The sequence below is a fragment of the Aspergillus ibericus genome, assembly GCF_003184845.1.
Source record: "Aspergillus ibericus CBS 121593 unplaced genomic scaffold BO80scaffold_1, whole genome shotgun sequence".
In the NCBI taxonomy this organism is placed as follows: domain Eukaryota; kingdom Fungi; phylum Ascomycota; class Eurotiomycetes; order Eurotiales; family Aspergillaceae; genus Aspergillus; species Aspergillus ibericus.
In genome coordinates, this window is record NW_020292099.1 from 415570 (window position 1) to 435870 (window position 20301).

A 20301-nucleotide genomic window follows, 5' to 3' on the forward strand; every position below is an offset into this window, starting at 1 on the left:
CTCCAGCTGAACTCCTATGCAGCTCAGTAATCATTTGTAAATATCACGACTACTTCCGGCCAATCTCATTATCCTCCAAACACTGTTTGTCTGAACCACAAAGCGCATTATCAGACTGTTCCTTCAATCATCCTTGATCCTTCCACAAAGAACCACATCCTCCCCAAACGGGTACCACTTCACTCCCGTCAACCGCGATGCCGGAACCACCACCCCATTTTCAACCCTCCGCTGCGGGGAGACAATCACGCCTCCCTGTCCCAGCCAAGTCGGAGCAATCGTAACAATCACCGAATCAATCAACGACTGGCAACTCGGTTCCAGCAGCGAGTTAATAATCGATCCCCCTCCCTCGATCATGACGCTCTTCAATCCCTCGCGCATGAGACACTCCAGCAGCGCGGTCCAGTCAATCCGATGCGTCCCCTCGACGGTCGTCCCCACCGGAAGAGCAATAAACTTTCCGCCGTGCTGTTCAAGGACCTCCTTCTGTGCCGACGGAGGAACCGTCTCCGCAGCGGTGATGATAAACGGCGCCCTTCCGCGCCCCTTCCGGGCGAGCTCGAAGATCTTCGACTGCGCTGTGAACTCCCACCGCGCGGAGGGGTCGATGATGATAGGCCGTGGCTGGCCGGTCAGACCCTCGCTGCCGTAGCCACCCACCCCTGTCACTCGACAGTTCAGGCCTGGATTGTCGGCCACGGCGGTGCCTACGCCGATGAGGATGGCGTCATGGCGGGAGCGGAGATAATGCGTCATGGCTTTGGACTGCGGCCCGGACAGGACCGTCCGGGTGCCGGGGGAGAGAGCCAATGATGAGTCGAGGGATGTGGCGAAGGTGAGGGTGGTGAAGGGGAGAGATGCCGATCTGGCTTTTCCATCGCCATTTTTGGGTGGCAGATGGGGTTCCAGGAAGATGCGATCGTGGTCGGGGAAGTCGAGGCTATCCATTGCAGATGGAGTGCTTGGATTTCTTTGCAGTGATGCCGCGGCCGTCAAAAGAATGGCCCTCAGGCTGCAAGGCATAATGCTTTCTTCGGGAGATGTGATTGGTCAGATTGAAAAGCGGACAATACGATGGAAGGCTTCTGATTGGTCACTGCTGAAGACCCAGGTTGTGCCTAGAGAGTCTGTATTGTAGCGCTAGGGCATGTGACTGATTCTATGAAATGTATCTAGGGTACAAGGAGTGGTAAGTCTCGGACAGGTCGGTCTAGAAATTTGAGATATGCAAATTGTTGTGTGAAGATGCGGTGGGCTCACTACAGATATATATTCACTCTTGCGATAGGCAGACAGGTCATGTGACATGCATGGTTGGGCCAGGCCTTTCATCAGCCTTCACCTTCTAGCTTCGTGCATTGATAGAACCACGGGAAGAAAGCAGTACTGACTTTCATGTCATCACTCCTTTTTGCTTGAGACATCACAAACAGACTTATCTATTAGTATCCGCAAAATATCCCTAGATCTTCCCGTGGAAGCCCAAAGAATTCTCCAAGCAGATTAAGAGCTCTGCTCAGCGGACCTGGATTAGGATCTTACATCAGAACTCTGGCACATGGTAGCTGTTGAAGTCATTGTGGGCGCGCCTAACCGACAACTGAGAATTGTCACATCAACATCACACCTTCAAAATTAATATGTGGGAGATGGAAAATTATATACAACGAACGCATGGAAATAATGTAATCAACACCTCGCTATGCCACCGAAAACTCAAACAATCATGCTAAATCACGCTCCAGTACCAATGCAGATTATTCAATACACCCTACGACGTGAACCACATAAATCTGAAAAGTTGTCAGTGTCGATCAAAAGATGGTGCCAGGTGGAGTACTCACATCTCATAGGCCATGGAAGGGACATCCTTGCAGACTGACATTCCGGATCGAAAAAGGGAGACAGCAGCCCCTGTCAGCATGAGAACAGCCAATGGACGTAGCGCAATGAACCAGGCGTATCTCCACACAACCACGACGGTCGATCTGTTCACGGTCAGCTCGGCTGGTATTAATGACGGCTGCAGCTTACATGATAGATGCAGACATATTGTGTGATGTAGCTTTTCAGAAGTCTAACAATTCTAGGGTTTACTTGGATAAGACATCCTAGAAAGTGAAAAGCAGTCCCTCGAGGTTATATCCACGCCTGCGCCATGCCAAGGTGGCAGCCTGGTATCGTCATACGAAATGGTTTCCCGAGCACACCACTCGGACGGGGTAAATATTCTGACCTTCCAATAGCATCGGTTCTTTACATAGTATCGTCTAATCCCCTTCAGGCAGGCCGGTCGCAATGCTGCCTGAACGCGCTGATCCTACCAATTTCTGTCTTCCGAGATTCCGAAATACCCATGGGGTCCTCATCAACGGACCAACCAGAAGCCTTGACTGGGTCAGTCGGTGCCAGACTCGGATACTGACTGGCTGCCTAGGCTCCACCGTGGCTACTGGGCGGGACAGGCCTCAGCCCTACAAGGCTGGTCTGAAATCTGTGAAATATCACTTGACCCCAGCCTGCAACGTGGATGTCTGTCTGCTCCTTTTTCTGCTGAGATCAAGGCTGTGCACTCTTCTGACACCACACTCACGGATGCAACTGTGTCGATTCTCGACGTTTGGCTTGTTCAGTACGAGCATCGTTATCATAGAATGGGCTGAATCTGCGTCTTTTTGTGCTTGGCTTTCGCGGTGTTTTCTTAGATGAATAATTGTGTTTTTGCGACCGGCATTTCTAATCGACCCTGGGCTTTCTGCGCTGCAGCTGGCACACCATGCGATCCGAGGAAACTCCGCGTTTCTCCCACTTTTCCTGTCGAACCCAAAAGGTCACCACCTCCTCCTCATGGGAGGGGCTTCTTTTGGGGCAGTCTGTCCAGTCCGACATCAAAGGATCGGACAACGACACTTGGTGGATCGACATTCGTGATGCTACCGAGGAAGACGTCGTCACCGTCTGTCAGGCACTGTCAATTCATCCCCTGACCGCAGAGGACATTGCGACCCGGGAGTCCCGTGAGAAGATCGAAGCGTTTCGGAACTACTATCTGATCTCGTTTCAGACTCTGCTGGCTGGCACTGACGAATCATCGTCCATCCCCGGCTCCACGGGATTCTACATTCTGGTATTTAAAAATGCCACGGTGACATTTTCGCCCAGTGGATGTGGCCATATTTCCCATGTCCGGGACAGGATCCGCCGGACTCAAGAGACTCATATGGTAACGAGCGATTGGATTTGCTATGCATTGATGTATGTCACTACATAAATCCCACTCCACTGCTCCATTTACTAACAATCGAAGTGACGACATCGTCGACAGCTTCGAGCCATACATGCGAGCCGCCGAGCGCGAAGCCGACGCCATCGAAGACCAAGTCTTTATCGTCCGAGTCGACGACGTCAAATCGCTCATTCCCCAAGTCGACAGCCTCCGCAAGAACATCACCCAGCTGACTCGCTGTCTCAGCGGAAAATACGATGTCTTGAACGGCTTCGTCAAGCGCTGTCAGGCAAAGAACCGAAACCCGATGTTCCCGGACGGCGATCTCATCGTCTACCTGGGCGACGTGCAGGATCATCTGGTGACCACGCTGACGAGTCTATCACACTTTGATGAGATTGTGGGCCGGTCGCAGTCGAATTTCCTGGCGCAGCTGAGCGTGAATAATATCCGGTTGAGCTTTGATATTAACGCCGTGTTGAGTAAGGTGACGGTGCTGGCGACGATCTTTGTGCCGTTGAATATGGTGACGGGGTTGTTTGGGATGAATGTGCAGGTTCCGGGGCAGGATGATAGTCACAACTTGGCGTGGTTTTTTTCGATTGTGGGGTGTATGCTTGCGTTTGTATCGATTGCTTGTTGGGTTGCTAAGCGGTTGCAGCTGCTGTAGGTATCTCATGCTGGAATAGTCATAGTCATAGTAAACTTGGGATGGGTGACCCGGTACCAATGTAGACATAAGTTTGGACCGTTTATCATTCTGCACTATCAAGCGATCGAGGTGTGCTTTTTGGCTGTCTCTATCTCGTCTTATCAACCCCTGCAAGTCATCAATCATCACGATATTAATCATACGCTATCATATCCTCGTCTGACTGATAATCTAATATCTAATCGTCTATCAATCATCACTAAATCAGGATGACAGCTCCATTCCGGGAAGCTCTCCCGTCCGGCTCCTCGGGGTCGCCGATCGCCCACTGCACCTAAAGACGGGCCACACCCATACCCCGACATCTCCAACCGCGACTGCAGTTATCAATTCAGCCCAACTTTGCGAGTTACGACAGGCCGAGACAGCATTGGCCTAGCTGCTATCACCTTATCGCTGACTAGCCTCTAGCCCGAGGGTCCGAGCGATCGCTGCATCGCACGGCCGGTTCACGATAAGATGATCCCACTTCCAGATCCAGTGTGGTTTTCCTGCATAGCTGGTTACTTTTGCCAGCCAGGCTATGTCATATTGGGAGGGACACCTCCGGAGCAAAGGTCCGAAAAGGCCGATGGCGGATCCAGTGTAATCCTGGAAAACCTTGCCTGTTCAGGCACCCTCGCACGTGCAAGATCCTTTCCTGGTCAGTACTAGATAGTTGGAATGGGACTGGACTGGACTAAACTGGCTTATCGCGGTGAGACAAGCCTTCCCGTGGCTGCAGCCCAAGACGCACTGCTATCGGGCATTCCGCCAATGACTGCGGGCCTGGAACCGGCACGGTAAGCTGTTAGGTAAGCTGAACCCCACCATCAGTGGAATGCACCGTTGTCCGCCGTCTTCCGTTGCTTCTAGCAATAGCATCGGCGAAAAGCTGAATCCTACCTACAAGTACGCTAGTTACAACCCCAACCGTTTCGATTGACTAAGTACTGTGAAGGAATGTTAGCCGAGCGATGAACATTAGCGTACGAAAGTTCCACGTGGCGTCGTGGCTTGACCGACTAACTAATCAGCGCCGACGATAGGCGAGGAGCCTCTGGGAAAAGAAGACCGGCGTGGCCGGGGCCTTTAGCGAGCGTCTGGTGCGCTCACTAACCTGCGTGTAGCAAAGCAGTCCCACGAAAAGGACCAGGAAACATTGACAGGATGTCATGGTGATCCACCCAGCCCACTTCCCCTTGATTCTCCGTACTCCAGTCCCATGGAGTCGAGCACGGTTGGGACAGGATTCTGGGCCCCATCGGGGTAATTTCCACGACCTGATCTGACCCCTCGGTGAAAATCTTGCTTTCGTTTTCAGCCATTGAGCTTTGTTATCTCGTGTCCCACCCACGCGCAACTTCACTTTGCCCTGCCGTTGTGTCACTATACCTTATTCATCTTAGGCTGGATTTGGTCTCGCTGACGGCTGCAAGGATGCTAAAATATTTTTCTTCTTAAGAAACATTTGCCTCTTCTTGCAGCCTTCATTCTTCTTTTCTCGCCCATACTGCCCATCACTGTTTACGGTCAACAATATGGCAGACCTCAAAGCGACCGCCAATCCGGCCATGAGTGACCCCGCTGAGCTCGAAAAGTCCCGTCTGGGCTCGAACCAGGCCGACACCCAGCTTGTTGCAGAGTTTGGCTACAAGCCTGTGTTCAAGCGAGAGTTTGGCTATCTATCTACCTTTTCGTTCGCCGTCAGTATCAGTGGGTTGTTCTCGACGGTCATGACCACCATGTCCTATCCTCTGGAAGCGGGTGGAAGCAGTGCGGTGGTCTGGTGTTGGCTAATCTCGGGAGCCGGCTGCATGTGTATCGCGGTAGGTGTTCATGTAACATAATGTGATACAAATGGTTGACAATGTGCAGTGTTCGGTCGCGGAGCTTGTGTCTGCCTATCCGACCTCTGGAGGCCTGTGAGTGTCCCAATCACAAGAATGGCCCGTGACTAACAGCTCAGGTACTTTACTATTTCCCGGCTCGCTCCGCACGATTGGGTTCCTTCAATCAGTTGGTAAGATTCCCGTGCCGTTCATCGATATGATGCTGATCGTGCAGGTTGACCGGTTGGCTGAATTTTCTCGGACAAATTTGCGGTGTGGCCTCGTCGGAGTATGGCGGAGCACAAATGCTCCTTGCCATTGTGGCCATGTGCAAAGGCGATAATTATGAAATCAAAACTACCACCACAGTGGGTGTGATGGCTGCGTTGACCTTTCTCACCGGCCTGGTGAACTCGCTGTCGACCTACTGGATGGAGAAGATGACCAAGTTTTATGTCATTTTCCATGTCTGCATTCTGGTCGCGTGCTCGATTGCGCTTCTGGTCATGACTGACGATAAGCACGATGCCTCGTACGTCTTCACCCATGTCGAGGCAACCACCGGGTGGAAGCCCATCGGGTTCAGTTTTCTGTTTGGTTTCCTGTCTGTGAGCTGGACCATGACGGACTACGATGCCACGGCCCACATCACCGAGGAGATCAGCAACCCCGAGATCAAGGCCCCATGGGCGATTTCCCTGGCCATGCTGTTTACCTATCTGGCTGGCTTTCTGTTCAACATTGTTCTGTGCTTCTGCATGGGCGACCCTAACGCGATTCTCGCCTCTCCGCTGGATCAACCGGTTGCACAGCTGTTCTACAATAGCCTTGGCAGGGGCGGTGCCATCTTCTTCACCGTCTCGGCTCTGATCATCATCAAGTTTGTCTGCTTCACGGCGATGCAGTCGCTGGGTCGAACTGTGTTTGCATTCTCCCGTGACCGCATGCTGCCTTTTTCCAACGTTTGGGTCAAGGTGTCTCCGTACACTGGAACGCCCTTGTATGCCGTGTGGATCTCCGTGGTGTTTTGCATCGCGATCAACCTGATTGCTCTAGGTTCATACACTGCTGTCGACGCTGTTTTCACGCTGTGCTCCATCGCCCTCGACTGGAGTTACTGCATTCCCGTCCTGTGCAAGCTCGTGTTTGGCCAGTTCAAACCCGGACCCTGGCACATGGGTATCTTCAGCAAAGCCGTAAACATCTGGGCCTGCTTATGGACGCTGTTCGTCAGCATCATCTTCGTCCTGCCCACCGAGCGTCCCGTCACGCCTAACAACGTAAGTGACATCCCCTCCATCCTGCTCTCGCTGACCCATTTCAGATGAACTACGCCTGCGTGTTCTTGGTATTTGTCTTGCTGTTTGCCCTGGTGTACTGGTTCATCAGCGGCAAACGCTTCTACCATGGCCCCGTGACCGAAGCAGTTGTAGCAGATTCCGCCTCCGAAAGCAACCAACCCGGATCCAAAGAAAAAGACGGACGCGACAATTGACTACCCAGCGATACCCGAACCCTTGCAACGGCCCAATGTTCGATCCCTGAGCGACACGTATTCGGCTCCAGCGATGGACGCGACTTATCCTACTGCTACCATCTATAGCCGAAGCCCACCGATCCAGCGACCGGCCCATGCTGTTCACTTCCCTAGCGACATCCTGCCAGCGTATCGATTCCGTGCGACATCCTGCCCAGTGTGATTCCGTGCGACATACCTGCCAGTGTTCGATTCCTAGCGACATATTTGCCCAGTGTTCGATCCCTCGCGCCATCCGGTTGACCTTCCCACGAGTATCCAATACTACGACCTGCGACATCAACCAGCCCTATAGCGACACAGCCCAATGTATTCTCCCTTGCGACATGGACCGATCAGCCCGCAATGATTCGTGACCCGATGTAGGATATGAAGCCGTCGTGTGGTAGGAGATTGTTTCTGTACATACTGTTCAAATTAACTGTTCCTGTCTACTTCATTGATTGAACTGGTTTTCTGGCCTGTTGTTTGCTTGATGCCACGAAGATTCTCCCGTGCCTGATTGTCACTGCAGCTATGCAAGATACGTCCGACAACGATCATCGCTGAGGCATTCGAAGACCATTCACCGATCACATTGCTACCAACATCGTTATCACTCATCGGTGTTGACATACAGACAACAGACTTCATCCCCTACGACTTATATACCCCCCGAGCACTACACGACAACTATTCATAACACCGCCTACGTCCGTCCCAAAAATCCACTATTGTTGGGCTCTTGGCATCCGTCAGATGTATACTACTTTCGTTTCTGTTTTATGGGGAAAGAGTGACTCACTCCTGACGCCGTCTGACGTCTCCTGCTAAGCTGTCAGGTTGTCGTAGATGTATTCTTCTATTTAGTTCAGATATTATTAATTTTTCTCGTCCTATACCCGACTTTATTTTCTCATCAACTTCAGCATTATCTATTCATCTAAGAATAACACCTCAATAGAAGAATACCAACATCCAAAAAACACAAACATACAGTCCAAGAAGTTAGCATCTCCGGTCTTTCCTCACAGACTGAGCGCGAGGGTGAAATAGAAGCTGCTATCGAGATAGAGGAAATGGTATCTGGTCTCTCGGGTGCGCCACCGGAGATGTCTTCTCCGGCTTATGGGGTAGATGAGTACGGGGGTGGAGGGCAGAGTCAGCCTGTGGCAGATCCTCTGGCAGCGCCTGTCAGGCATGGTCTTGATCATATTGATCTTAGTGAGTGGGATACTGGGGCTGTCATGGCTAGTGAGCATAGTCCCAACACAATCACTATCGACAATACTACAACTGTCGACGATACTGCAGCTGATGAAGATAATACGAGTGATATCGCCTCCATGACTACATGTTTTTCCGACTCTTCGACTCTTTCCGACGCCACAACACTTGTGGACAGTGATGAGTTTGACTTTGACGAGTCTGAATATTCGGACATGCCGACACTCTCATATACACACTCGGATGATGAATCCAGTTTGGGATTATTGGATGACTTTACGGATGAGGAGGCATCCAATGAAACATTTACCTGGGCTTGTCCGTTTTGTCATGGGATGGGTGATTTGGAGGAGTGGGTGCGTTGGAATACGGATCTGTTGTATGGGTCGTGGGATTGGATATAGTTGCGTGCTGTGTGATGTGTCGGGTGTATTTGGTATAGCTGGGATGATATGATATAAACAGGTATCTGTATCCTAGTTAGGAGATAGGTTGCTATATACGAGCGAATTTGCTTCTCTATATACATCTGTCTTCGTTCTTCATGTATAAACATGACATCGACCATTAAAAGTCCTATTGCGTCATTTCCACCTCCATATGATGGGATAGATACTCCCCTGACACCCTACTGACACCCTCTGACGTCTATCCGCTGCTGTTAGACTTTTCACGTAGTATAAGGACCTCTTTTCACTCATCTTCCTCAGTTTCTATACATCAACTACCACGATCGTTGACAGCACCACCATCTACTCATTTTACTTACTCTTACTTTTATCCTTGAATACAATATCTATACGTCAAGTCAAAGAAGCGAACAACATGCCATTCTCAATACCCCACCACCCCATCCTGGATGCTATACTTTCCTCTTTCTCTTCCTTAACTACCATGCCATCCCCAAACCCCTCGAATACTACCGATCCACCCCTCAACGATCCAGATACCCCCGACGACCATCCCAATCCAGACCGAGACTGGACGCTCGTGATTAATTCAGACTCCGACAATGACTACGATTCCAACGAAGACACCACCACCACCACCACCACCACCACCACCACCACCACCACCACGAGCAGTCAAGACCCTCACCCGCAATGTGATATAATAATCCTCCGAATCCCATCCACCTCGGGGGTATTTATCTTTGACACGGGTGTAGATGATCCATTCTCTCATGATGTGGAGGGGAGGATGGAATGGCCGATGTCTCCACCGGAATTAGATCCCGACGTGAGAATCGATGGAGATGTCACTCCTCATGAGATAGAAGAAAGCCGGAATGGTTCTTTCGAACTGAACAATCCGAACACGGGATTCGGGGTGGATTTACACTATCCGGATGGACCCCTCAATCAAGGGGGCGAAGGTGAAGAATGGAGACCATCATCGACATCGGATCCCACTTTGGATGTTTCTTCAGAGGTGGAGGTGGGAAACTCGGGGTATTCGTCCATGAGCAGCTCGCTTTTGGAGTTTGCTATGTGGCGGGATTCGGCACCGATGCCGGAGTATATTCCTGATGGGGAGTCGGATTTGATGGATGGTAGTTGGGGTGGGGAGATGAGTGTGGATGAGGATGGGGATAGTGATCTGGAGAGTTTTTATTCTTGTGAGGGGGGGGTCAGTGAGGTGTGCGGAGATTTAGTGATGCTGGATACGGTATATGAGATGGATATGTGATGGTGCTTGGGTTGCTATAATAATTTTAAAAGTCGAATTTATCTCCCTGATGTATCTCCTTGCTTGTTGAGGCGTTTTATCTTGTCTAACTATGTGAATTTTGAATACCGGATATGAGTACGTTATATACAATCCATGAACCCCGTCCCATTCTCCCATCTAAAGCGACAGGTCCTTGTGTCTTCGACTGATTTTGATCCTACCAGTATACATCTTATGTGGTGAATTCATCTTGCATCGAATGTATCTTGCCCACGGGCATAATAATCCCATCACCATGGGAATCATTCCGATATATTCTGTTGATGGGGGTGGTGCATCGCGGGTAGAGTATAGTCAGATGGCTCGCAGCGAGCAAGATGATACGGACCCCCAGGTCTCCGTATTGAGGTGGATATTCTCGCGCATCCCATGGTCAGATCCAGCAAGGTGCCATGCACGAAAATGCATGTCGCACATGGTACATTTGGCCAAAGTAGAGATTGATAGTTGTTGGGAAACGACTGCAGCGATTCAGATTAACTGCCGGCCCGCTAGGAGTTGTTTCACTGCCGCATATGCTCGCCATGAGGAATGTCATGAACTAGAAATAACTTGTTCGGAAATCTGATCAGTGCCAGCTCGTATCAGGTAACGACAGAAACACGACGCGCGACATTAGGCTAGAAGACGGCCGGATTCAGAAGATTGTGTCAGGCTCCACCATGAGCTGGAGTCGGTGGAGCTGATAAAGCCAGGTGAAACCCGGCGGCTGTCGAAGCCGGGGGAGGATTACGGCCAAGTATTTGACAAGCTTTGGCATGACCTCGGACATCCGGAACCCTTCGCAGGGCAGGGGATTTCCCGGCGGTAGCTCTGCCATTTCCATGGTTGTTGAACGGACTATCATTGTGATTGGCTTCTAGGGACCACTTTGAGACGATGGAGGATCTTGGTTGAGCACGGGTCGGTGGCGCGGAATTTGGCGGCGATAATAGGATCGATCGGGAGGAAAGTTCAATGAACCAGCCTAGTAATTTGACTGGCATCCTCCCGGCCGAGCATCGGACAAAGTTTGCAGAACCAAGGGCCGAATACCAATTGCTGGACCGATCGGAGACGGTTGATCTATCAAGCTGCATAATGCTGTGACCCTGCAATCAATCCGGAGTTGAACGTCTTCGGCCGGTCGGCATTAGATACATCACCACATCAGCCCACCGTGCAACTTGACAGGTGCCAGGACCACCGGGTTGCGTCGTTCGTGCGGGCGTTTCAACGTGAAACGCTCCTGATCGGCGCGGGTTTAGGGTTGGGCCCACCTGCCGGCAACCCATTTTTGGGTTCCCGCGGTCGATTGGCGGTTGAGCCAGTCTGAGTGTCATGGTTAGATTGTTGGCTGTCAATCATATTGCCCCTAAACAGTACCTCTGCTCGCCACGGGGTATGTAAATATGGTTGCCCTCGATGCACACCCGTCCACTCATGCGAACAGTCATTCTCTACTGATTGAACTTCTCTTCTCATCATGCCTGGGGGCCTCCATCCACCACTCTCGGTCATCGAGTCGTGGCCTGCGCCTAACACCACCGATCCAGAATCCCATAGTCATGCGGCTTCCATTCTCGCCGCCATATTTGGAGGCATTGCGGTGGTCACCGTTAGTCTCCGACTCTGGGCCCGCTGTGTGATTCAGCGACAGGGGGGATGGGATGATATTTGTGTCGCTTTCGCTCTGGTCGGTCGCTTCTTGCCAGGCTTTCTCTTGCCAGTCTTCTAACAGGTGTAGATTCCTACCATTGGCCTCAACATTGCCGTCCCTCTGGGTAAGTCCATGCACTCTCCGTCCGACTTGGAGCGATTCTAACGTCCCCTAGGAGCCTACGTCTACGGCGAAAACCACCACGTCTGGGACAACACGCTCCCCAACCTCATCAGCGAACGCAAGCTGGCCATCGCCGAAGAACTCTTTTACGTCTTCGCCTCCTGCTTCGTCAAAGTCTCGGTGCTGCTCTTCTACCGCCGCATGGGCAACCGCACCACCATCTCCCCCAAATTTCTCACCATCATCTACCTCAGCATCGCCTCGGTCATCGCCTACAACATCGCCTTTCTCATCGTCATCTTCGTCTCCTGTCGTCCCTTCTCGGCCTACTGGATGGAAATCGACCCTACCTACGCCCTGACCCAGAAATACCGCTGCTACAACGAACCCGCGCACCTCATCGCCGCGACGGCTATCAGTCTCACTCAGGATTTTATCACCACGACTCTTCCGGCGATCTTTAGCTGGAAACTCCAAATGCCAGTGAAGCAGAAACTCCTCCTGAATGTGGTCTTCGGATTAGGGTATCTAGCCGTCGTGGTCGCCGCTATCCGGATCTACTTCGTCTACCGCATGTTCTACGAATCCTACGACGCCAGCTGGGAAGTCTGGTACTGTTGGATCCTGGCCATGATGGAGATTAACATCGCCGTGACTTGTTCCAGTTTACCCGCCGTGAAAGTCTTCTTCCAGGCTCTGGGTACTCGACACGGCAGTACGGGGAGTTCGAGTGGGAAGTCCCGGACGTGGAGTGTCGGACGGAGTCGGAGTTGGAGCTGGAAGAAGGGCGCGAGTGTGCATGTTGCTGCCATTGGAAGGAAGCGATCGGATGGCGAGACGACGTTGCAGGATACAAGACGCGGGTCGAATGATACGGAGCGGGATTTGTTGGGGCAGGGAGGTGGACTGGAGATGAGGGATTATGGGGGGAAGGAGAGTGTATAGTCTGCTACTTAGGATGGAAATAGATTCCTGGATTCTATTGACCGCCTCAAAGAATGGTAAAATGTCCCTTGTAATTTCTTTCCCCCCTCTCTTCTGGCCAGTTCATCAACTGATACCCAATCTCACCCCCTTAAACGAGATACCTCCCTTCCCTTCTCTCCTCCCCAATTGATTCTGATCCTTCAAACTAGACCCTGGACCTACCCTAAACGTAAACCCAAACTACAAGTTCTATTGTAGGACAAGACGAACCGCCGATCGATCCATCGTCCCATTTAAACTTCCACTACCCGCCACGCTCATCCCCCAGTCCAATAAAATTCACCCTGATCACCAACTCCCCCTTCCTCTACCCTCTACTATTCCCAAGTCCGTAGGTAGGTGGTTCAGACATGTTCGTATTCGCCCCCGCCCCGCTCATCCGTGATCTTCAAAATCATCATACTCGGGAAAGGAAGGTCTGGACCAGACCAGGCAGCAGGAGAAAGTCTCCACGGGGTTGGAGGTTAAGGTTGGGATGAACCGTGGGTGGAGGGAGATCATAGTTATACCCGCTTACTAAGTGTTGAGTGATGACAGGGACGAGCGGTGGTTCTATGATGGTGATGTAGGTGGATTGGCGACGGCCACTTGACTAAATGGAGGAGTTGGCCTAAGGAGGGTAGGCTGTTAGTGATTGTTCTGTGGGGGTGGTTTGCTGATTAGGATTGGACGATAGGGTTATTATTGCGTGCAAATGGGTTGAGGGTTCGGTCATCTGGGGTTGTGACAGGAATCGGGTTGGATCTATTCTTAATCTTAGGTCATAGTGGTATCCTCGAGGTGATCCTAGTGCTCAGCACGGATGGGTAGCTTTGGTTCTGACAGGGCTACAGTTAAAATCAGAAACCTCGGTCTGGTCGAAGGCTGATATATGGAGTGTCATGTGGTGATACCATCATGTCAGCGAGGCTGGGCGGGCGGAGAATGCTCGGAGCCGTCAGGCGCGTGTTGCAGCTGCGATTGATTATTTCTAAGGAATGGTGCAATCTGCCGCCAGATCGCGACCGTGTCCTAGTTTTGGACAATAGCAGGCGAGCAGATGCTAAAGTCGTGGTGTTCTCCATAGCCCTACCCAGCATTTGGTTATTCCACCAATCGGGGCACTTCTGCTCTGCTCCCACACCAGGAGGCACCGGCATCATTAAGTGGCTACATGCAGATACCAGTTGGAATAGTCGATACGAAGGTATCAATCACATGCATCAACCATGTCGATGGTAATTCACGTCAAAGTGGACTGTCTACTAACACAATGTCAGATGGTGATACTTGCGGAGGCACCTCCGTGCTCAATCAGCCACGCATTCATCCACCCGAAATTAATCAATCTATTCGGCTCCCCCGGCCCAGATCCCGAGCAGTGCCTCATTCTGCAGATGCACCACGAGTTCATCTGACCTGCAGAGCGGTCCGTTCCCGTTCAGGCATGGCATGGTCTAATGCAGGGCAGATATGTCACGCACGAGCTGCTGCAGGGGCAATATTTAAAAACCGTGTGTTTCCACTTCACCAGCAGACATCAACATCATGCGGCAGACAGTAGCCCTTATTGCCACCGGCTACCTCGTGGACTTGGTTCACGGGGCTGCCTCGCAGGCGTATACCTGGAAGAATGTGGTCACCGGAGGTATGTCCCACATAATGTGTCTTCAATCTGTTACATACTAACAACATTCAGGTGGCGGAGGCTTCACCCCAGGCATCGTGTTCAATCCCTCGGCTCAAGGTGTGGCATACGCTCGCACCGATATTGGCGGGGCTTACCGGCTGAACTCGGATGATACCTGGACCCCATTGATGGACTGGGCCAACAACTCCAACTGGTAAGGCCCCTCCCTGCCTTGGGTAGAGTTATGCTAACGATCCAGGCATGACTGGGGTATTGATGCTATCGCCACCGATCCGATCGATACCGACCGGGTGTATGTGGCCGTGGGCATGTACACCAACGATTGGGATCCCAACGACGGATCGATTCTGCGCTCCACCGATCAGGGAGATACCTGGGCGGAGACAAAGCTACCCTTCAAAGTGGGAGGCAACATGCCCGGGCGTGGCGTGGGCGAGGTAAGCTCCCTCTTTTCGCTCCACGGCTCCGCTGACCGGCCCAGCGACTGGCCGTGGACCCCAACGACAACAGCATCTTGTACTTTGGCGCCCGCAGTGGCCACGGGTTGTGGAAGAGCACCGACTATGGTGAGACCTGGTCGAATGTCACGGCCTTCACGTGGACCGGCACCTACATTCAAGACGCGAGCTCGACCTATACATCGGACCCGGTGGGCATTGCCTGGGTGACGTTCGACTCGACCTCGGGCTCTTCTGGCTCGGCGACCCCACGGATCTTCGTTGGTGAGTCTTTTACCACAATCTGGCTGCTCTCGCTAACAAATCAGGTGTGGTGGACACGGGCGAGTCCGTCTTTGTATCTGAAGATGCCGGTGAAACCTGTACGTCTTTCTTTACTTAGTCTATCCCTTTTCTTCCTGCTTACCCTAGCAAGGGGCCTGGGTATCCGGCGAGCCCATGTACGGCTTCCTCCCTCACAAGGGCATTCTCTCCCCATCGGAACACACCCTATACATCTCGTATGCCAACGGGGCTGGCCCCTACGACGGCACCAACGGTACCGTCCACAAGTACAACATCACCAGCGGCGTCTGGACCGACATCAGTCCCACCTCCCTGGCCGACACCTACTACGGCTACGGCGGACTGGCCGTCGACCTCCAAGTCCCCGGCACCATCATGGTGGCCGCTCTCAACTGCTGGTGGCCCGACGAGCTGATCTTCCGCAGTCTCGACTCCGGCGCCACCTGGTCTCCCATCTGGGCCTGGAACGGCTACCCCAGCATCGACTACTACTACACCTACGACATCAGCAACGCCCCATGGCTCCAAGACGATACCTCCACCGACCAATTCCCCGTCCGCGTCGGCTGGATGGTCGAAGCCCTCGCCATCGACCCCTTCGACTCCAACCACTGGCTCTACGGCACCGGCGAGACCATCTACGGCAGCCATGATCTCCTGAAATGGGACACCTCCCACAACGTAACCGTCCAATCCCTCGCCGTGGGCATCGAAGAAATGGCCGTCCTCGGCCTCATCACACCCCCCGGGGGTCCCGCCCTCCTCTCCGCCGTCGGCGACGACTGCGGCTTCTACCACACTTCCCTCACCACCGCCCCCTCCCAATACTTCCACACCCCAACCTACAGCAGCACCAACGGCATCGACTACGCCGGCAACAAACCCGCCAACATCGTCCGCTCCGGCTCCAGCGACACCGATCCCACCCTCGCCTTATCCTCCAACTTTGGCTCCACCTGGTACGCCGACTACGCCGCCACCTCCAGCACCCCGACCGGCCAAGTCGCCTACTCCGCCGACGCGGATACCATCCTGCTGAGTACCTCCTCGGGGGTCCTCCGCTCCCAAAACTCCGCCACGCTCGCCACCGTCGCCTCCCTCCCCGCCTCCGCCATCATCGCCTCCGACAAAGCCAACAACACCTTCTTCTACGCCGCCTCCGGCGCCACCTTCTACCTCTCCACCGACACCGCCGCGACTTTCACCGCCACGACGACCCTCGGCGCCAGCACCACCGTCAACGCCCTCCGCGCGCACCCCTCCGCGGCAGGCGACATCTGGGCCTCCACCGACACCGGCCTCTTCCATTCCACCGACTCCGGAAACTCCTTCACGCAGATCGGCAGCGGCTGTACCGAGGGCTGGAGCTTCGGGTTCGGCAAGCCGGCTTCTGATGATGCCTACCCGGTGCTCTTCGGGTTCTTCACGATCGATGGTGTGACGGGGTTGTATAAGACGGAAGATGAAGGTGTCAATTGGCAGATGATTTCCGATAGTAGTTATGGGTTTGGGGCTGCGTCGGCGAATATTGTGAATGGGGATTTGGCCACGTATGGACGGGTTTTCGTGGGGACGAATGGGAGGGGGATTTTCTATGGGGATGCCAGTGGGACGGTGCCGAGTGCCACTGCTACGGCCACTGCCACTGCCGCTGCTAGTTCGACGGTGAAGGTGGGGTCGAGTTCGAGTACAGCATCGAGTTCTTCGACGGTGGGTTCGTCGACGAGTACTGCTGGTGTTACTACTTCGAAATCGACGACCCTCAGCACGACAACCAAGGGTACCTCGAGTAGTGCAACTACGTCGACTACTACGGGCAGCACAGCCACCGGCACCAGCACGGCATACGGCCAATGCGGAGGCAGTGGATATACCGGCCCGACGGCGTGTCCGAGTGGATATACCTGCACGTATGAGAATGCGTTTTATTCGCAGTGTGAGTATGCTACATAGTATGATGGATGAACTGAATAGGGGGTATCCGTAGGGTTGACGGATAGCTGTTTTTGTCCACTGTTGAGATAGGATGATAGTATTGAGTATTTCAGAAATGGCATGATACAGCGGAATTATATCGAGGATAGCCTGTACTAAATCCCGTAGAGGCAAAAAGCATCGGCATCCATCCGAAGCTTGATCCTACTCATCATCTGATTGGCTCCGACCGTGCCTGAACCGCCCCACGAACCCTGATCCTGATATCATGCTCCATGTCGTCATACCCATTCCCAGCTCCCTCCATGATATAACAACTACAAACAAACCGGTTACTACCTCCCTACATATAACTCTCCCTTCCTCCCTAACCACCCTCCCTACCCACCACACATCCCACACAACCTACGAACTATACACGAAAATGCCCGACCCCCACACCTACCAATCCGAAGTCTACGCCCACGGCCTACACGACCAAAAACCCGCCATCACCTTCCAGCCCACCGAATGGGAGTCCCTCGCGCGCACCCGCCTCTCCGCAAACAGCTACAGCTACGTGCACGGCTCCGCGGGAACCCACGAAACAGACCACAAAAACCGCGCCGCGTTTCAACGCTGGTCGATCATCCCATCGCGTCTGATACCTTCTGATTTTCCGTCCCTCTCCACCACGCTCTTCGGGGAGGAATACGCGTCCCCGATCGCCATCGCACCGGTAGGCGTACAGACGATTTTCCATCCGGAAGGAGAAAAGGCGGTCGCGAGAGCAGCGGCGGGGTTAGGGGTACCGTATACATTGAGTACCGCGACCGCCACAAGTATAGAGGATGTGGCCGGGGCGAATGGCGCGGATGGAAAGCGGTGGTTCCAGCTCTATTGGCCGAGTAACGAGCACAACGACATCACGGTTAGTTTACTCCGACGGGCGAAAGCAGCCGGGTATACCGTGTTAGTGGTCACCCTGGATACATACATTCTGGGCTGGCGCCCGAGCGACATGGATAACGGGTATAATCCGTTTCTGAGGGCGGATACAGTGGGTGTGGAAGCGGGGTTTTCGGACCCGGTGTTCCGGGAGTGGTTTGCGAAGACGCATGGGGGGAGACAAGTAGAGGAGGATATGGGTACCGCGGCGGGGGAGTGGACGCGGATGATTTTCCCGGGGAAGTCGCATGGATGGGAGGATTTGGGGTTTTTGAAACAGCATTGGGAGGGGCCGATTGTGTTGAAGGGGATACAGTCGGTGAGGGATGCGAGGTTGGCGGTGGAGTATGGCGTGCAGGGTATTGTGGTGTCGAATCATGGGGGGAGGCAGTTGGATGGCGGGGTGGGGTCGTTGACGGTGTTGCCGGAGATTGTGGATGCCGTGGGCGGGGAGGTGGAGGTGTTGTTTGATTCCGGGGTGCGGTGTGGTGCGGATGTGGTGAAGGCGTTGGCGTTGGGGGCGAAGATGGTGCTCGTGGGCCGGCCGTATGTGTATGGGTTGGCGATTGGGGGGGAGGAGGGCGTGAGACATGTGTTGCGGAGTTTGATGGGGGAGGTGCAGTTGACGTTGCATTTGGCGGGGGTGAAGTCGGTGGATAAACGGGATTTGAATCACGAGTGTTTGAGGTGGGATGTTGTTTGAAGTGATTATACAGGGTGGATTCATGCAGAGCACCTAGCTAATCAATACATACTTTTTGATGTGCAATACTCTATTCTATAATTGACTGATTCTGACTCAAAACGAGCATCAGCGTATACTTCATAAGAAGCACAGCTGCATCTAATCATACACCCTCTCCCTCGCCTTCCACACCTCCACCCCCTCATCCACGACCCCCAACCCCATCCACGCCCGGGCAACATTCACACTCCGACACCGCAACCTTGTCACATTCGCAATAATCTTCTCCAACTTCACCTTCCTCTCCGGCTCCATATCCGGATGATCATCAAGATCCCTCTCAATCCCCTCCAGATACGTACTATAATCCACATCCCGTTTCGCAAACTCCCGTCCCACACACACCGGACACGCCACCTTATGTCGCGACTCCCCATGAAACTCCGGGAAATGTACCCGCAGCCGCTCATTCGATCGCGCGATCCACCCCGTTCGCGCACAAAATGGACATCGGGAGCGGAAGTAGTGGCGGAAGACGGCCCTAACATACCCGATTAGCATGGCATCATTTACTATTGAGAATGTAAAGATAGGGAACTTGGGGGGTTATCATACACCCCCCGCGGATCCCCCAACCACTCCACGTTCTCTTCGCCATGCACGCGCCGCATATACTGAAGAAAGTGGCCCATATTCTGGGCCGAGTAGACCACGCCGTCGTTGGGAGGGTGCTGTGTGTAGACGAGCCGTCGGCCGTTGAGGGACCAGCATCCGGGCGTCGGGGCGAATCGGTACTCGACTTGGCGGATGGTGGCGCTGTTGAGACTGATGATGGGGTTGGATGGGGTGGGGTTGGCGACGTGGAGGAGTTGTAAGATGTAGGCGGTGTGGGGGGTCCAGACGAGGTAGAAGATGAAGGGAGCGGTGTCGGACGTGGACAGGGACATGGATAGGAATGTGTTGATATTTGATAATGTGGTTTATACTTGATAAAAGAGTGTGATGGTTTCAAGTTGAGTTGCTCGGTTTAGATGGATGAGATATAGATGGGGACATGGAGAAGGAAGGAACAATACCTTTACTTCTTCTGTCTTCTCTGATTCTTGAAGCCATCTGTGCCTCTACCCAGAGCATCAAGATTTCTCAAGTCATCGTCTGGATGTTTCAATTCCACTGAAGCGCTGGTCAGAGCTGGCGGTGATAATAAGTTGACAAAGCTGCCTTGTTGTCTGGATACCGATAGTCGAAAAGGCATTCTTCGATAGAACCAATGTATAACGGATGTGCTGTCTTCAGGTTCAAGAATCGAACCATGTCGCTCGTTGTCAACGATAATTCCATTGAGACGAATTATGTCAAAAATCCAGAGAAGTCAACTCGGAGCATAGATGCCCTAAGAGAAACTG

At 53.0% G+C, this 20301-nt stretch overlaps 10 protein-coding genes across 10 annotated transcripts; 7 read left to right on the forward strand and 3 right to left on the reverse strand.

The window, feature by feature from the left end:
• Nucleotides 1–123: 123 nt before the first annotated feature.
• BO80DRAFT_343769 (RibD family protein) lies at nucleotides 124–951 on the reverse strand (the record flags this gene model as incomplete). The annotated part of the gene is made up of 1 exon (XM_025715246.1): nucleotides 124–951. One exon carries the CDS (start codon nucleotides 949–951, stop codon nucleotides 124–126), a length of 828 nt encoding a protein of 275 aa, XP_025580515.1.
• Nucleotides 952–1560: 609 nt separating this feature from the next.
• On the reverse strand, nucleotides 1561–2111 carry BO80DRAFT_420489 (uncharacterized protein). Its single transcript, XM_025718377.1, has 3 exons — nucleotides 2038–2111; nucleotides 1848–1991; nucleotides 1561–1796 (listed from the first exon to the last, which is right to left on the reverse strand). Exons 1-3 carry the CDS (start codon nucleotides 2052–2054, stop codon nucleotides 1775–1777), a joined length of 183 nt encoding a protein of 60 aa, XP_025580516.1. The 5' UTR covers nucleotides 2055–2111; the 3' UTR covers nucleotides 1561–1774.
• A 493-nt stretch (nucleotides 2112–2604) lies between these two features.
• On the forward strand, nucleotides 2605–4124 carry BO80DRAFT_420490 (magnesium transporter CorA family protein). The gene is made up of 2 exons (XM_025718378.1): nucleotides 2605–3258; nucleotides 3311–4124. Exons 1-2 carry the CDS (start codon nucleotides 2780–2782, stop codon nucleotides 3897–3899), a joined length of 1068 nt encoding a protein of 355 aa, XP_025580517.1. The 5' UTR covers nucleotides 2605–2779; the 3' UTR covers nucleotides 3900–4124.
• Nucleotides 4125–5355: 1231 nt separating this feature from the next.
• On the forward strand, nucleotides 5356–7477 carry BO80DRAFT_3167 (amino acid transporter). The gene is made up of 5 exons (XM_025715080.1): nucleotides 5356–5749; nucleotides 5799–5845; nucleotides 5890–5943; nucleotides 5988–7032; nucleotides 7077–7477. The coding sequence occupies exons 1-5, from the start codon at nucleotides 5462–5464 to the stop codon at nucleotides 7245–7247; spliced, it is 1605 nt and encodes a 534-aa protein (XP_025580518.1). The 5' UTR covers nucleotides 5356–5461; the 3' UTR covers nucleotides 7248–7477.
• A 903-nt stretch (nucleotides 7478–8380) lies between these two features.
• BO80DRAFT_440073 (uncharacterized protein) lies at nucleotides 8381–8899 on the forward strand (the record flags this gene model as incomplete). Its single annotated transcript, XM_025721108.1, has 1 exon — nucleotides 8381–8899. One exon carries the CDS (start codon nucleotides 8381–8383, stop codon nucleotides 8897–8899), a length of 519 nt encoding a protein of 172 aa, XP_025580519.1.
• A 421-nt stretch (nucleotides 8900–9320) lies between these two features.
• On the forward strand, nucleotides 9321–10184 carry BO80DRAFT_430569 (uncharacterized protein; the record flags this gene model as incomplete). The annotated part of the gene is made up of 1 exon (XM_025720706.1): nucleotides 9321–10184. One exon carries the CDS (start codon nucleotides 9321–9323, stop codon nucleotides 10182–10184), a length of 864 nt encoding a protein of 287 aa, XP_025580520.1.
• Nucleotides 10185–11501: 1317 nt separating this feature from the next.
• On the forward strand, nucleotides 11502–12555 carry BO80DRAFT_370731 (uncharacterized protein; the record flags this gene model as incomplete). Its single annotated transcript, XM_025716461.1, has 3 exons — nucleotides 11502–11901; nucleotides 11953–11989; nucleotides 12041–12555. Coding segments are annotated over exons 1-3 (762 nt in total), but the record flags the coding sequence as incomplete, so codon positions are not given.
• A 1947-nt stretch (nucleotides 12556–14502) lies between these two features.
• BO80DRAFT_395767 (putative endoglucanase) lies at nucleotides 14503–17301 on the forward strand (the record flags this gene model as incomplete). Its single annotated transcript, XM_025717327.1, has 6 exons — nucleotides 14503–14602; nucleotides 14654–14798; nucleotides 14844–15042; nucleotides 15087–15327; nucleotides 15372–15425; nucleotides 15479–17301. 6 exons carry the CDS (start codon nucleotides 14503–14505, stop codon nucleotides 17299–17301), a joined length of 2562 nt encoding a protein of 853 aa, XP_025580522.1.
• A 312-nt stretch (nucleotides 17302–17613) lies between these two features.
• Nucleotides 17614–18978, forward strand: BO80DRAFT_420493 (lactate 2-monooxygenase). The gene has a single exon (XM_025718379.1). The coding sequence runs from the start codon at nucleotides 17708–17710 to the stop codon at nucleotides 18911–18913; it is 1206 nt and encodes a 401-aa protein (XP_025580523.1). The 5' UTR covers nucleotides 17614–17707; the 3' UTR covers nucleotides 18914–18978.
• Nucleotides 18979–18984: 6 nt separating this feature from the next.
• Nucleotides 18985–19715, reverse strand: BO80DRAFT_3220 (uncharacterized protein). Its single transcript, XM_025715142.1, has one exon. The coding sequence runs from the start codon at nucleotides 19454–19456 to the stop codon at nucleotides 19055–19057; it is 402 nt and encodes a 133-aa protein (XP_025580524.1). The 5' UTR covers nucleotides 19457–19715; the 3' UTR covers nucleotides 18985–19054.
• Nucleotides 19716–20301: the final 586 nt, after the last annotated feature.

Bases quoted from the DNA above. Each gene is read 5' to 3' on its own strand.
- BO80DRAFT_420493 (XM_025718379.1), top strand. From the start codon at position 17,708: ATGCCCGACCCCCACACCTACCAATCCGAAGTCTACGCCCACGGCCTA.
- BO80DRAFT_3220 (XM_025715142.1), bottom strand. From the start codon at position 19,456: ATGCTAATCGGGTATGTTAGGGCCGTCTTCCGCCACTACTTCCGCTCC.
- BO80DRAFT_420490 (XM_025718378.1), top strand. From the start codon at position 2,780: ATGCGATCCGAGGAAACTCCGCGTTTCTCCCACTTTTCCTGTCGAACC. The intron at 3,259-3,310 runs GTATGTCACTAC...TAACAATCGAAG, and splicing joins TGGATTTGCTATGCATTGAT to TGACGACATCGTCGACAGCT.
- BO80DRAFT_3167 (XM_025715080.1), top strand. From the start codon at position 5,462: ATGGCAGACCTCAAAGCGACCGCCAATCCGGCCATGAGTGACCCCGCT. The intron at 5,750-5,798 runs GTAGGTGTTCAT...GACAATGTGCAG, and splicing joins CCGGCTGCATGTGTATCGCG to TGTTCGGTCGCGGAGCTTGT. The intron at 5,944-5,987 runs GTAAGATTCCCG...CTGATCGTGCAG, and splicing joins TGGGTTCCTTCAATCAGTTG to GTTGACCGGTTGGCTGAATT.
- BO80DRAFT_420489 (XM_025718377.1), bottom strand. The intron at 1,797-1,847 runs GTGAGTACTCCA...ACAACTTTTCAG, and splicing joins CCTTCCATGGCCTATGAGAT to ATTTATGTGGTTCACGTCGT.